This window comes from Diaphorina citri, unplaced genomic scaffold (genome assembly GCF_000475195.1).
Source record: "Diaphorina citri unplaced genomic scaffold, Diaci psyllid genome assembly version 1.1 scaffold1181, whole genome shotgun sequence".
Taxonomy (NCBI): domain Eukaryota; kingdom Metazoa; phylum Arthropoda; class Insecta; order Hemiptera; family Psyllidae; genus Diaphorina; species Diaphorina citri.
Genome location: NW_007378610.1, coordinates 48280 through 62530, shown reverse-complemented (window position 1 = coordinate 62530; position 14251 = coordinate 48280). Strand labels below are relative to the sequence as shown.

The window sequence follows — 14251 nt, the reverse complement described above, 5'->3', positions numbered from 1 at the left end:
GAAGAAGAAGAAGAAGAAGAAGAAGAAGAAGAAGAAGAAGGAGAAGAAGAAGAAGAAGAAGAAGAAGAAGAAGAAAAAAAAAGACATAGATGACGGATTGAAAACGAAAGGACTTAAAATCTAAAGAACCAACAAGATCCGTATAGGTACCTATCATTTATGCAATATTTATGCTAATTCAAACTCCCACACATTCTGACCAATGACAGTTTAGCACGGAATACCTAGGTAGGTACCATAGGTACATCTAGCTTAGAGAGTACTTACCATAGTGATTCCGTTATTACATAGTCTGATTGTGAAACAGTGATTTGAAAATAAACCAATATTGATCCCAGTGATCTACATAATAGTTAGGTATTAGTTACTATTTTATTGTTATAATGCCCAAAGCTTTAGTAGATTTTTTTCTGTAGCCATAATCGGCAGCTATATGTAGGTATAACAAGAAGTAACACCAAAAATAATCATGAATTATCTGTGGTGAAGCAGAGTCTTTTAATTAAATCCCAATTTTCACTGATCTTTTACACGTGTACTGTGATTGCTACTCGATTAAAGTACCTAGCTACTCAATCGTCCTCACGAGGCTGCGTGTACAACACTCACCTGCAAAAAAAAAAAAAAAAAAATCGATGCAAGCAAAAAGCAAGAAAGATGGATAGCAAGCGAAACAAAAAGATAGCTAACTAGAAAACAAAAGACACAACATGATTGTTTAGTTTGAACACAAGCTTTTAGTTTGATAATGCATACCAACTAGGTACCAAAAAACGGTTTGGAAACTTCTTCAAAACATGGAGAAAAAAAGGTTGTCCGACTAAAACTGCCTCGAGTTTTTTGCACTCCAATGTATATTTGTACATAGGTACGAGGTACTCTGATGTAGGTATTATTCGCAATGGTAAGTTCTGCTTATTTGAATTGCCTAAAGGTCTAGCAATGGTATATATCTGTATTGTATTGATAAGATCAATTTGTACCTTAATTAAAATAAACTGCATGTAATCAATAATGTATTTTGATAATCCTCTATGTTGCGAGCAAAGACCGAGTTGATTTCGTATGTCCATCTCAATTTCTTGGATTCATTTCATTCAACAGTAGAAAGCCTAGTTGACTATTGGGACATTCCTGTTTGTATCCCGGAACGCTTTGTGGAGGGACATTTCATAAAACCTCACGTCACTTGTCTTGTCTAGTGAGTTATGATTTACTTTTTTTCTTCAATTTCTTGTTTGATTTATACGTCCCGTCCCGAGTCCCGTCAATGAGATTTGTGTCCGGGCCAATCATCATCATTCTGTCATTTCCAGTATTGTTTCTTATTAGATTTCTATTGTTTTTTTTTTTCTTTTTCTTCAGCAAATTCGTATCCCGTAACTTCTCTCTCTCTCTCCCCGAAAATCTTGCTAATTCTTAAGATATTATTCCTAATATTCCTGAATTCTCCTATCACATCCATACGAACTGGGATTGCTGATGGGATTTTGATATTGCCTTTCCACATATCTGGTGATTCTGGTGAGTTGTAAGGTGTTTAGATTGCGGAGATACATATTAGGTATCTCTCTAAGGCTAAGGAACGCTTATAGGCCTCATCCGCCTACTCTCCTGGTTTTAGGCCGTTATACCGATATAGGCGCTGATTACAAACAGAGAAAATGCTAATAGAACACCACTTTCTATTTCGCACATTTGGATTATTAAAAGCTTACATAGACAATATACAGGGTTCAATGAGAAGTCAAAACAAAGGTTAGTCTAATGAAACACATACTGGTAGCCCAGTGAATGGTAGAGATCCAAAAAGACCCCATTCGAGATTCCAATAGACCCGTAAGATCCCAAAATCTATATTGAGCGAATTTCTAGTACCTAGGTAGATTACGTGTTCAACATTTTTACCAAATTTCATCAAAATCAGACGAACACTTCGAGGGTTCTGTTATTGTAAATGCAGAATCGTCGAGTTTAATCTTCGTTCTTTCTTCGCGTACTTTTGCACCTACTTTACTTACCTACAAGGAAACTTAAAAAGTTCTTTTCAAATTTTGGAATTGCCAGCCTGTCTAGCTAGAAAGGCGGAACGTCTGTCTTGTAAACGTTAGATCGCGGGTACGATTCCAGCCCGGGCGAACTTTTATGGTAAAGAGATAAGGTAATGAGGTTCGTTTTCGGAAAGACTGTCTTTCTCCCATCCTGTCCTCTTTTCGATTTCGGGACGATAAGACCTGCGTTGTTACAGTTCCCTCTATCAAATCTCTTGCAAAAAGGAGGGTTTAGAGTTTCATACTCTTCGTCTTAAAAAGGAGAACCCTGAAACTTAAAAAGTCCTTTTCAAATTTTGGAATTAAAATTTCGTACTCATTGGAGAACCCTGTTATCATAATCCGTACGGTTCAGTTTTATATTGTTCGTTATCTTCCGCAGATATCTGTTTGGGTTATTTGGTTTATCTCATAATAATCTGTCGGATTGCATTCCCATTGTTAGGATAGGTTAGGATTGTGTATTCCAAACATAGCTGCGAGGTTTTTACTTTTTCTTTTATTTGCTCAGATCGACTTGAAAAGTTTACCTATACATCTCGTGAGGATATCTATCTCTTTTGAACTTTTTGCTGAAACAGATACTGAAAGTGTTGGAGAACTATAATAGGCATTGTAAAAGGCAACCTTTAACACGAAAGTTATTAGTAAGATAGTAAGGTTTAGGTACTGAAAATGAGACAAGGAAACAGCTTCTCTTTCCCAATTTAACTACCTACAATGGTGTGCCAAATGATGGGAACAGTTTAAATTTTCGTCCCTCTGACACCCTTTTCTCTCTCGGTGTCGGTATTAATTTCCTGTTAATGCATGGATAAGGTATAAGCCAGTTTACGGATACATTGGATCCTGGGTCAGTAGCTAATCCCAAGTCCGTTGGGAATTTCACCTATATTCAAGTTTCTGATGTGTGATGTTAGTAGGTTTATACATTATACTCCTTGTCTTACCCATCTAAATCCGTAAACAGCCTCTTCCGTTAACATATTAGCAAAGTTATGGGCTATTATATTCTTTCAAAGTCTTTACGTTTCCACTTGGATTATCATATTAATTACATTTATTTTACGATTATTTCTTCTTTTATTTTCAAATTAGATGCTCATCTACATCCGTAATTACATTAGCTACTGACTTTGGTATCGGATGTGTAATTTTGTATAGCTCCAAGTATTCTTGCATGAATCTCCAGATGTAACCTCCAGATAGCAAGTCATAATATTTCTAATACGCTATTTCAGTTTTCAGCAAAACAGAACGTAAATGCACCGTATGACTGTTATTTGACGAAGGTACTTACTCGCATGTAGATTTCTTGTAATGCGTTTAGATGCACATCTTTCGGAGATAATCAGTTTTTCTGTTGCATTTGTCAGTTCTTGTTGAACTTTTTAACACGTTTTGTTGTTGGGTTTGAAAATGAGTACACCAAATGGTAATAAAATGTGTTGGGTTACTCATATGGGCAGGATTAGCGAAGACTTGGTAGTTGGAAGAGGAAGACTTTAGCGAAAATGTACTGAGAACAATAACAGTAGATTTTAGGTCGTTTACCTCTTTCCTCAATAACATCAGTGTCTGTCAGAATACTATCAGATAATACCTGATGTCCTGATCACATAAGATCACATAGATCACTGAAATTAAGCAACGTTAGGCGTGGCTGGTATCCGGATGGGTGACAATATGGGTAATCGCGTACTGCTGGTTTTTTCCGACCCCAATCAGACCGTGTGAGGTGAATGTAAGGAGGCGGTTAGCCTGTCGCCGAATGGAGAGGGTAAAATCCCCGTCATTAAAACCTTGGGAGTTATAACTGGTTATATTACATTTAAATGGTTAAATAGTCAGATGATCAATGATGATACCTTGAGTTCTCAGCATGCTGCTTAGGGATCTGAAATTCAATAGCGCCGTTCATCTTGTCCTCTGTAATGCTTGAGGAACTTTCAACACAAAGCGATGAAAACTACACGAGGAGAAAACAAAAGAACCTCTGTCATACCCGGTGCGTCTGGATAATCAGGGATGGAGTCAGTAAATCAGTCGGCTGTCGATCTGTCAGTGTATTTTGACACGCGTACACAGATGTCAGATACCGAATCATATGGGAGGCTAATTGTCTTTTTTCTCCTAAATAACCAGTCAAAGTTCAAAGGTGTGTCCACACATAGTCGACCGGCCGTCGATCGACATCCATCGATGTCGATGTCAGTGTGGACTGAACCATCCACACTGACTCGACAACATAGATTCACCTCGTTGATTGACGCGCGACGGCCGCGGCCGGTCGACTATGTTTGGACACACTTGAAAAAGAGAGAGAGAAAGACAGCCGTTCCGAGAACGAACATTATCCGTTCATTGCAACAATGCAAGGAGTTCTCGCATTCTGATTGGTTCTTTCATTTTGGGTCGATGACTCCTTGCTGCCATATTCATCTGGATGAATGGTACCGTCCCGTCCCTCCTAGAGATAACTAGAAGGGACCCCGCCCCGGGACAAGAGTTCAGATTTAAATTGGACTCTGTCATATCATTTTCTCTGATGGGACCTAGGTTTTAGGAGTTGAAACTTGGTAGGGTTCCGGTTGGTTACCAGGGTTAGGAAAGTTGTTATCCTCATTGAGACATAAAACCGCTGAAGATCCCGCGACAGTAGCACATTGAATACACTACTTCCCTACGGATCACTGAAAGTAATCTTGGGTGTTGTTGGTATCTGGAGATCATCCGGAGACTGAAAAAAGCCCATCACATAGGTACTTGTCCATGTCCAAGCACAATCCATGGGTTTATCCGTTCAAGATAAAATCGGCCCCGGGCGGGAATCTAATCCGCGGCCTAGCGCTCACAAGGCAGACGCGCTACCAACCAAGCTAACGAGGCTCTCCCTCATACCCCCACAGAAATTAATGAAAATAAAGAAGAAGAAGAAGAAGAAGAAGAAGAAGAAGAAGAAGAAGAAGAAGAAGAAGAAGAAGAAGAAGAAGAAACAGGAGAAGAAGAAAGCCGTCGCTTTCTGACAGTAATAAAATGGTTCTCAGCACAAGAAACAAGAACCCTTAAGGTGAATGGTGTAAAAAAGAGACTTTGTGAGACCTGACGTTAAATAGGGGCACGAGACGGTATGTAGTTCATTACCACGTGTACCACGACTCAAAAACACAGAAGAAATTAATGAAAATAAAGAAGAAGAAGAAGAAGAAGAAGAACATCAACGAAAGGAGAAGAGGAAGAAGAAGTAGAAGAAACAGGAGAAGAAGAAAGCCGTCGCTTTCTGACAGTAATAAAATGGTTCTCAGCACAAGAAACAAGAACCCGTAAGGTGAATGGTGTAAAAAAGAGACTTTGTGAGACCTGACGTTAAATAGGGGCACGAGACAGGTATTAGAACACTATTTTTTAAAGCCCTCAGCTATCTCTGTTTGTCTGTGTCAGTGTTTCTAGTTTTTTTACTCTGAAAAAAGTTTTTTTCTTTTCTAAACGTTGTTTTTTTCTTCATTTTTATTTAATTATCTCTCAATACCCCCATCAGTCACCGCCCCTGGACCTCCATGAGACCGTCAGACAGTGTCACCCAACCAGAACCGTGAGCCCCTATTTATGTCCTAACACCGTAAATGTCAACTTGGCCACCCTAGGGGAACCCAGGGGCAGTCTCGACTACCTCAACCATTGTTACAAACCCTATTGTTACATAAAAGTTTCGATTTCTGGCATTTGCTCTCAGTGGTTTCTCAGTTCTTTCACTTTCTTATGACTTTTGGCGAGACCGTCTACAGTTTGAAATGCCACTGCATTCACAGTGGTAAAGGTAGAAACACACTGCACTCACGTCACGTGAGCTCATGCGGGAAGTTAGAAAGATGTGGTTCAAAGTTCTCCCAAAATATATTAGGAGTAGGTGGTTTCGTTCACGATGGCTGCACTGTCTTCACGTCACGTGGGCTCACGCGGCATATCATGAGAGAACTTTGAACCACATCTTTCTGGCTTCCCATAAACTGGGTAGTGTGTTTCTACCTTAAGTTTCGTGTGACTTTTGAACTTTTCCCATTGGATTCCTATATATGCCTTTCTGATTATTTTTTCTATTGGATTACTACTAGATGACTATCTTATGTGCCGATGGATGGGGGTGTGGAAGGTAGATCTTTCTGACTCCCCATGACTTCACGTGACGTTATGGTAGTGTGTTTGTATCTTAACGCACTCAGTTAAGTTTTGAAGTTTCAGTCCAGTTCAGTTTACTCGGGCGAAATTCGACCAAAATAATGGCACAATAAATTAATATTTAGAAGCAAGGTGAAACTTATGTCCTGACCTTATACCAACAAAAGCGTTTCTAACTACTTTGTTTGGTGAAAGCCCTCTGTCCACATGATTCACCAAGTGATTTATTAGCTACCTAGTTGGGAAGAGCTTTAGATTATATCGATAGCAAGTGCTCTCTGCTCTTTGGACACATATTATGCAAATTCGAACTGTTCTTAACCTTACTGTATGGAGTGTATGGCACGCAACTTGACTGGGTTATTTTTTATTGTTATTAAAATTATTATTATTTTCAAAATAAGATGATGATGATGATGATCGTATTGATGATGTTTTCAACGTCTAAAGCTCTAAAGAGATGCCATAGATTCCGCCAGTTGGGGAATTCAGATCAAGTCTAAATGATCGACCAAGAGGGATTGGCAGAAACGGAAACAATAAAGAACCAATAGCAAAGCCTACAGGTATCCACTTAATAAAAAAAACAATACCTACTACTCAAAGTCAACAAACTTTGATCCCAAGATCCTCAGTTCAACAATCAGGTGACATTTTTAGTCAGCTTTCAAGATATTTTAACAGGAAGGCCTGTGTACTCTGGTTCGCACTCTATCCAAGACTCTACCAACTCTTCTCACGTGTTTATTTTGTTTCTGTTTCAGACATGATCTACAGACATAACACCACCATTGACAATACCACCACTGAAGTAGAAATATTAGACACGTGCAAATGTTCGGTAAGTTCATTACGTCTCACATCATCAGATCTAATCGATAGATCGATAGGTACCTATAAAGTAAGTTCACAAGTCGATCAAAGTATTTTTGATACATATAAAAAAAGAAAAGAAATAAAAAAAATAAATAAAATAAAACTTTCAATCAAATCTGATGAAGTAAAAACGAAGTTAATTTTTTTCTAACACGTTTACACCCTTTTGTACCCTTGAAAATTGACAGTATCTTTTAGTTGGTCTGTCAAAGTCCTCCTCCTAACGTAGATTATACCTAGGTATCCTTCATCCGAGAGGAAGGCAGGGAGGTACCAAATCATTCTATCTACAAAGTCCAAGGTGTTGCAAACAAATTGGTAACAATATAAAGTTTATAAAGGTAACAATAACACAAAGCGGCCCAGATTGCATGAAGGTTTTGATGTAACCACCGCCGCTCTGGTTTTTAATCGCGTTTTTATTGTTTCAAACTCTAATCAAATATGATGTAAAAGGAAAGCAGATTGAAAGAGGTGTAATAGGTTTAAGAAGTATTTGAATCTTTCGCAGGTTGGAAGCTCTTCTCCTTGTAAGATTATTTTCGGTGGTATTCTTGCCTGATCTTCAAAAGGCAAGAATAGGTATTCCGTTTTCTTTCTGCTTATTTTCAGCCCATTGTCTTCTAATAGTTGTCGCCATTCTTCAAGTTTGTTTTGCAGTCCCATTTCATTTTCAGCAATCATGACGATGTCATCTGCAAACAGTAGTATTTTAACAAGTCCTGTCATACTTTGGGATGTTAGGTGGTTCATTATGACAATAAAGAGTAGAGGACTGATGACTGACCCTTGATGGACTCCTACCTTGATACCAAATTTGGTTGTTGTTCCTGATGTGCATTTGATTTGTCTACTGGTGTTACTATACATATCTTTCACAAGATCTACATATTTTTCAGGAACGTTATGAGCTCTAAGTGCTTCATATATGAGCTCTCTTGGTACACGGTCGAAAGCTTTCTCTAAATCGATGAATATCATATGTAAATTATTTTTAGCATCTCGATATTTCTCTACGAGTATTCTCACTGTTTGAATTGCATCCACTGTAGATTTTCCTGATACAAACCCGCATTGATTTTCGTCTATTTCTATAATGTTTCTCAATCTTGTTTCAATCACTCTTTCATAAATTTTCATAGTATGAGACATTAGGCTTATCCCTCTGTAGTTTCCACAATCCCTCGAATCTCCTTTGTTTTTATAGAATGGCAGGGTGAAACTGTTTCGCATACTCGTAGGCATGGGATCTCCTTTTAATATTTTGTTTAACAGTATACATAACCATTCTATTCCTCGTTGATCACAGCTCTTCCACAATTCTGCTGGTATACCATCGGGTCCTACTCCTTTATTATTCTTCATCTTGTTTACAGCTTTTTCCACTTCATTTGTTGTTATTTCTTCCACAGGTCCAAATATCTTCTTCTGAGGTGTAACGTCTTTTCTTGGGTTCTCTTCGTTAAGAAGCTTTGAGTAGTATTCCTTCCATCTTTTACATATTTCTGAATCCAAAGTAATTAGTGTTCCATTGGCATCATTAATATATTTGGGTGCTCTGATTGATTTTGATTTTTCAGTTCTCTGCTTTGCTAGGCGGTATATCTTATGGGCTCCCTCAGGTGTATCAAGGTCTCTGTATAAGCCTTCTTTTGCTTCCTCCTTAGCTTTTGCTACAGCTGCCTTTGCTTTCTTTTTAGCTTCCTTATATTTATTGAGAAGGTCTTGTTTTAGCAATACATAAAGAGTAGGTCAATTCTTAAACTATAACTAATAACAGTAATAACAATAGACTCAAATAGGGTAAAGAGAAAATAAATAATTTAAAATTAATTACTCGTAATTTAAAGGTAATAAACATCATAGAAAAACGAAAAGCGAAAAAATCAAGAGTAATAAAATCCTTTAATGAAAGTTATGACAAAAGTTTTGCATTACACAGTTTCATCTATTTGGCACATATTCCATTTCTTGAATGCTTCTTTCTTTGTTTGTAAAACTTTCTTCACATCGTTGTTCCACCACCAGCTTTCTTTTCCTGTTTTCAGTTTGCCTTTCGATACTCCCAGTTCCTGAGCAGCTGTCTTGTTACAGAACTTTTCCAAGTCTTTCCACATACCATTTGCATTCTTGTCTTCAACGCTTTTAAGGTGTTCTTCAAACCATTGATTTTGAATGTCAAAAACTTTACACGTGCTTCGTGGATTTTAAATCCTGTTTTGAAAGCTTAAACAGAACTTTTCCAAGTCTTTCCACATACCATTTGCATTCTTGTCTTCAACGCTTTTAAGGTGTTCTTCAAACCATTGATTTTGAATGTCTAGAAACTTCTTTCCTTCGTCTTTGGAAATTTTAAACCATTTGATTTTCTTTCCTTCAAACCATTGATTTTGAATGTCTAGAAACTTCTTTCCTTCGTCTTTGGAAATTTTAAACCATTTGATTTTCTTTGTATTGTTAATTAGAATTTAAGCCAACCTTTGTAAAAAATTTACTACAAATTTAATACAAATATACTTTTATCTTATCTTATCTTATCTGTAAAATATTTGACCGTTCATTGAACGTACTATGACTGGAGTGTTACCTGAACGGATAGTGGAAATCAGACTTCACTCTTCAGTCAGAGCTACAGACTGTATGGATTAAAGTCGCAACAGGTCTGGTTCACATCGAATATTGCTCTGAGAAAAAAACTAGAGTGCCGGAATCCCAATCGAGTGACTGGGTTCCGGAACTCTAATATTGAACTTCATAGCTGGTATAGTATAGCGTTTCAACAACCTAAATCAGGGAAATAGCCCAATAATAGAGTTCTTCCACTTTAACTCCAGTGTGCTAAAGTTTAAATGTTTTTACCACGGAAGACAGAAGCTGACATCATTTCCTCATTGTTCATATTACACATAGTTTTATTAGGTACTTAAAAAGTTACTAAGTCCTCAAACAAGTATCAAATTCCTGACTTACCATAGGAAGGCTGATTGTAGACGCTAAACTGGAAAGCTCCACCGCCCATATACTCCGTTTGAATAAGAAGCAAATGATTGAACTGTTTGCTGGAAATGAAATTCTTCTCCTTCTCATTAAACAGAACGAAACTTCTATCCTCCAAACAGCCATCTTGAACCTCATATTTCAACCCTCTGACGTCACAATAACCCCTCTGGATGGGAATATAATGGCCTGATTTGAGAGGGTAAATATACACATCTTTTACTTTACCAATGTGTTTCCAACGGGTTGGAGGAACACTGTTGGCACTCCGGTTGAACCGCTTTTTCCAGCGCGAATTCTTGAGGTAGACAACGGATGCTAGGGTCACGCCTAAACCTACACTGAGCACAACTGAATATGTCCATAGATTTGTATTGCAGATCATAGTCCAGCGCGAATTCTTGAGGTAGACAACGGATGCTAGGGTCACGCCTAAACCTACACTGAGCACAACTGAATATGTCCACATATTTGTGTTGGAGATCATAGTTTACAGAAGAATTGTCAGGGAAAACCAAATTCAATGTGTAAGAGATAACGGATTTCCCTGGCTTTATGTTGTACGTTATACCTATCTACCTAATAAATTGTTTCATTTATTGGTCCCTTCAAATTTAAATCACAAATGAAACGAAAACAACACTCGGTTTTTTTTTTTTTTTTTTTTTTTTTTTTTTTTTTTTTTTTTTTTTTTTTTTTTTTTTTGTGGGGGGGGGTCTTTTAGGTCAGTAGGAACTCAAAAGAATTCCCTAATATGAAAACTCATTTTTGTAAGTTTTGTAACGGTATTTAAAAGTTATTTTCTTCCAAGAGGTTTTATTAGAGGGAACTGGAACTATTGAGATCTTATCGTCCTGAAATCGAGGAGAGAAACGAGCCAGGATGGGAGAGAGGCATCCGTTCCAAGAAGGAACCTAATCTGTTTATGCTCTGACTGTCTGACAGACATAGGTCCGTTAGTCCGTCCCACCGGAATGTATGTGCGGCGAAAAAAGCTTCCGATTACATCTCTCTCAGACGGTCTGAAGACTAAAGTCGAAAGCTTTTTCCGCCACACTCCTGTCACACTTTCCGTCTAGGTTTGTCAGACAGTCTGAGGGTGAGCGGCCGGTACAACATGGATGGGAATATAATGGCCTGATTTGAGAGGGTAAATATACACATCTTTTACTTTACCAATGTGTTTCCAACGGGTTGGAGGAACACTCTTGGCACTCCGATTAAACCGCTTTTTCCAGCGCGAATTCTTGAGGTATACAACGGATGCTAGGGTCACGCCTAAACCTACACTGAGCACAACTGAATATGTCCACAGATTTGTATTGGAGATCATAGTTTGCAGAAGAATTGTCAGGGAAAACCAAATTCAATGTGTAAGAGATAACGGATTTCCCTGGCTTTATGCTGTACGTTATACCTATCTACCTATGAGTACTAAATTGTCTCATTTATTGGTCCCTTCAAATTTAAATCACAAATGAAACGAAACTTACGGATGGGTATACCATTTGTTAACAATTTATTTGATGAGAGAGTTGTTCTGAAAAACCAATAAATGGAAACTTATAAAATAAAAATAAAATAAATTAAGAACAAGATCACACATATTGAGCTATAAGCTCACATTTCGCTATCATCTTATGAGAATGACCCCTCATAAATCATTTCGATGCATGTTGTCCTTTTGAAACTCAATATTTTAAATTGATCTTACATTAGATTAGATTTACATTTATCGTACTAATTAGATTTACAACTCGCTGTGATCAAAATTCACATTAGGTAGGTAATTATTTATCAAAGTACACAATCGATCGTACAGTTATCAACGCGCAGACAACTGATACTGAAATGATACTGGGCAAGTGGGCACTCTGATGGGTAGTGTAAATAAAACGTTAATAGTACCTTACTTTTATGAACCGGAGTGTTTATGGATTTATTGTTTTTGTGTTGCATTTTGTTACGAAATCTTTCGTTAAACTGTTTCTTTCAATACTGAGCTGAAATATGCAATTTTGTGTTTAGCATCTTGTTGTTATTATGTACGTATTTTTTTCTGGTTTTCTTTAAAAGGGTTTCTAAAGAAGCTCTTCTACTTCTACCCAACCACTAATTTGCCTTTCATTGTGAGCCTTTTACTTAGATAATAGTACCTATTCAATCTTAATTCATAAATAAATATGTAAATAACACACCCATACAGCTGTATACACACATGGACTCCACTGTTGCCAAAATTGATAAAAAGTACGCTCAAAATCGTTACAGAAACTTCAAAAACGGCAACATAGCCCTCGACGTGTTTATTTTGTTTCTGTTTCAGACATGATCTACAGACATAACACCACCATTGACAATACCACCACTGAAGTAGAAATATTAGACACGTGCAAATGTTCGGTAAGTTCAATACGTCTCACATCATCAGATCTAATCGATAGATCCGATTTTGCATCCGGTAGGTACCTATAAAGTTCACAAGTCGATCAAAGTATTTTTGATACATATAAAAAAAGAAAAGAAAAAAATAATAATAATAAAATAAAACTTTCAATCAAATCTGATGAAGTAAAAACGAAGTTAATTTTTTTCTAACACGTGTACACCCTTTTGTACCCTTGAAAATTGACAGTATCTTTTAGTTAGTCTATCAAAGTCCTCCTCCTAACGTAGATTATACCTAGGTATCCTTCATCCGAGAGGTAGGCAGGGAGGTACCAAGTCATTCTATCTACAAAGTCCAAGGTTTTGCAAACAAATTGGTAACAATATAAAGTTTATATAGGTAAAGGTAACAATAACACAAAGCGGCCCAGATTGCATGAAGGTTTTGATGTAACCACGCGCTCTGGTCCTTCTAACGTAGATTATACCTAGGTATCCTTCATCCGAGAGGAAGGCAGGGAGGTACCAAATCATTCTATCTACAAAGTCCAAGGTTTTGCAAACAAATTGGTAACAATATAAAGTTTATAGGTAAAGGTAACAATAACACAAAGCGGCCCAGATTGCATGAAGGTTTTGATGTAACCACCGCTCTGGTTTTTAATCGCGTTTTTATTGTTTCAAACTCTAATCAAATATGATGTAAAAGGAAAGCAGATTGAAATAGGTGTAATAGGTTTAAGTTAGAGCTAACACTTCCCCCTTTTTCTCAATCCTTAATCTATACCGCAACATCGTGTGCCTAGCGACCGACATTTCCAATCTGGTTGAAGAGATTTATCCGAGAAGGTCTCCTCTAAAGACGAAGATCGAGTTTTGAGTAAAAGAACCATGCGGTAAAAGATGTTTGAGCTTTGAGTAAAACAGATTTATGGTGCATCTACATTCTACACTACAATTTATAGAAAAATTTTGCTCTACGTACACAGACACAAGATTTTCACTTTCAAAATTCTCTGTAAAGCTGTGTATATATATAGTCGACAGTCGATTGATGTCGACTGAAACCGCCCACACTGCCTCGATAACATAGATTCATCTCGTCAATCTACGGCCGTTAGTTACTAGAGCTTGATCTTTTTATAAAAAAGGCTTCAATTATTTACCGTCCATATTGGTTATTTACCATCGCGTTAGTTCTGAAACTATACTGAGGTACTAGACACCTATAGTACGCTTTATACTGTATAACAATCAATACAATTAGTTTTATTGAAGAGTAATTATTAATTGGCAGGGGCCTAAGCCAGGAGCATGAAATGAGCCCGGTATAACCAAGATTAAATCTTGGAGACATTAGTGTAAATTATTAGTTTTAGTGTTCTATACTGAGGTACTAGACACCTATAGTACGCTTTATACTGTATAACAATCAATACAATTAGTTTTATTGAAGAGTAATTATTAATTGTCAGGGGCCTAAGCCAGGAGCATGAAATGAGCTCGGTATAACCAAGATTAAATCTTGGAGACATTAGTGTAAATTATTAGTTTTACTGTCGAATTCTAATGAACTAGATCAAATCAGCCTATGAGCCGTCTGTACCCCCCTTTGTATGAAAATAATAAAAATTCTGGGGAATCGAACCTTGAATCTGGAGGACCAAAATTACGATTATCAAAATGCGAAATCGAAAATTAGACCAAAGCGCAAACCTTATACACAAAAAGCCCACTCCGAGGCTTAGGTGTTTGGGCAAAAA

General features: G+C 37.3%; 1 protein-coding gene and 2 long non-coding RNA genes across 3 annotated transcripts; 1 reads left to right on the top strand and 2 right to left on the bottom strand.

The window, feature by feature from the left end:
- Positions 1-9637: 9637 nt before the first annotated feature.
- Positions 9638-11613, bottom strand: LOC113469671. Its single transcript, XM_026827535.1, has 3 exons — positions 11238-11613; positions 10074-10289; positions 9638-9690 (listed from the first exon to the last, which is right to left on the bottom strand). The coding sequence occupies exons 1-3, from the start codon at positions 11431-11433 to the stop codon at positions 9638-9640; spliced, it is 465 nt and encodes a 154-aa protein (XP_026683336.1). The 5' UTR covers positions 11434-11613.
- Positions 11614-11803: 190 nt separating this feature from the next.
- LOC113469668 lies at positions 11804-12394 on the bottom strand. Its single transcript, XR_003393012.1, has 2 exons — positions 12257-12394; positions 11804-12008 (listed from the first exon to the last, which is right to left on the bottom strand). It is a non-coding gene; the product is annotated as an uncharacterized LOC113469668 (long non-coding RNA).
- Positions 12395-12961: 567 nt separating this feature from the next.
- LOC113469667 lies at positions 12962-14251 on the top strand. The gene is made up of 2 exons (XR_003393011.1): positions 12962-13703; positions 13882-14251. It is a non-coding gene; the product is annotated as an uncharacterized LOC113469667 (long non-coding RNA).

Bases quoted from the DNA above. Each gene is read 5' to 3' on its own strand.
- LOC113469671 (XM_026827535.1), bottom strand. From the start codon at position 11,433: ATGATCTCCAATACAAATCTGTGGACATATTCAGTTGTGCTCAGTGTA. The intron at 10,290-11,237 runs GCCATTATATTC...CTCTCAAATCAG, and splicing joins TATTTACCCTCTCAAATCAG to GCCATTATATTCCCATCCAG. The intron at 9,691-10,073 runs GTAAGTCAGGAA...CTATCCGTTCAG, and splicing joins CTACAATCAGCCTTCCTATG to GTAACACTCCAGTCATAGTA.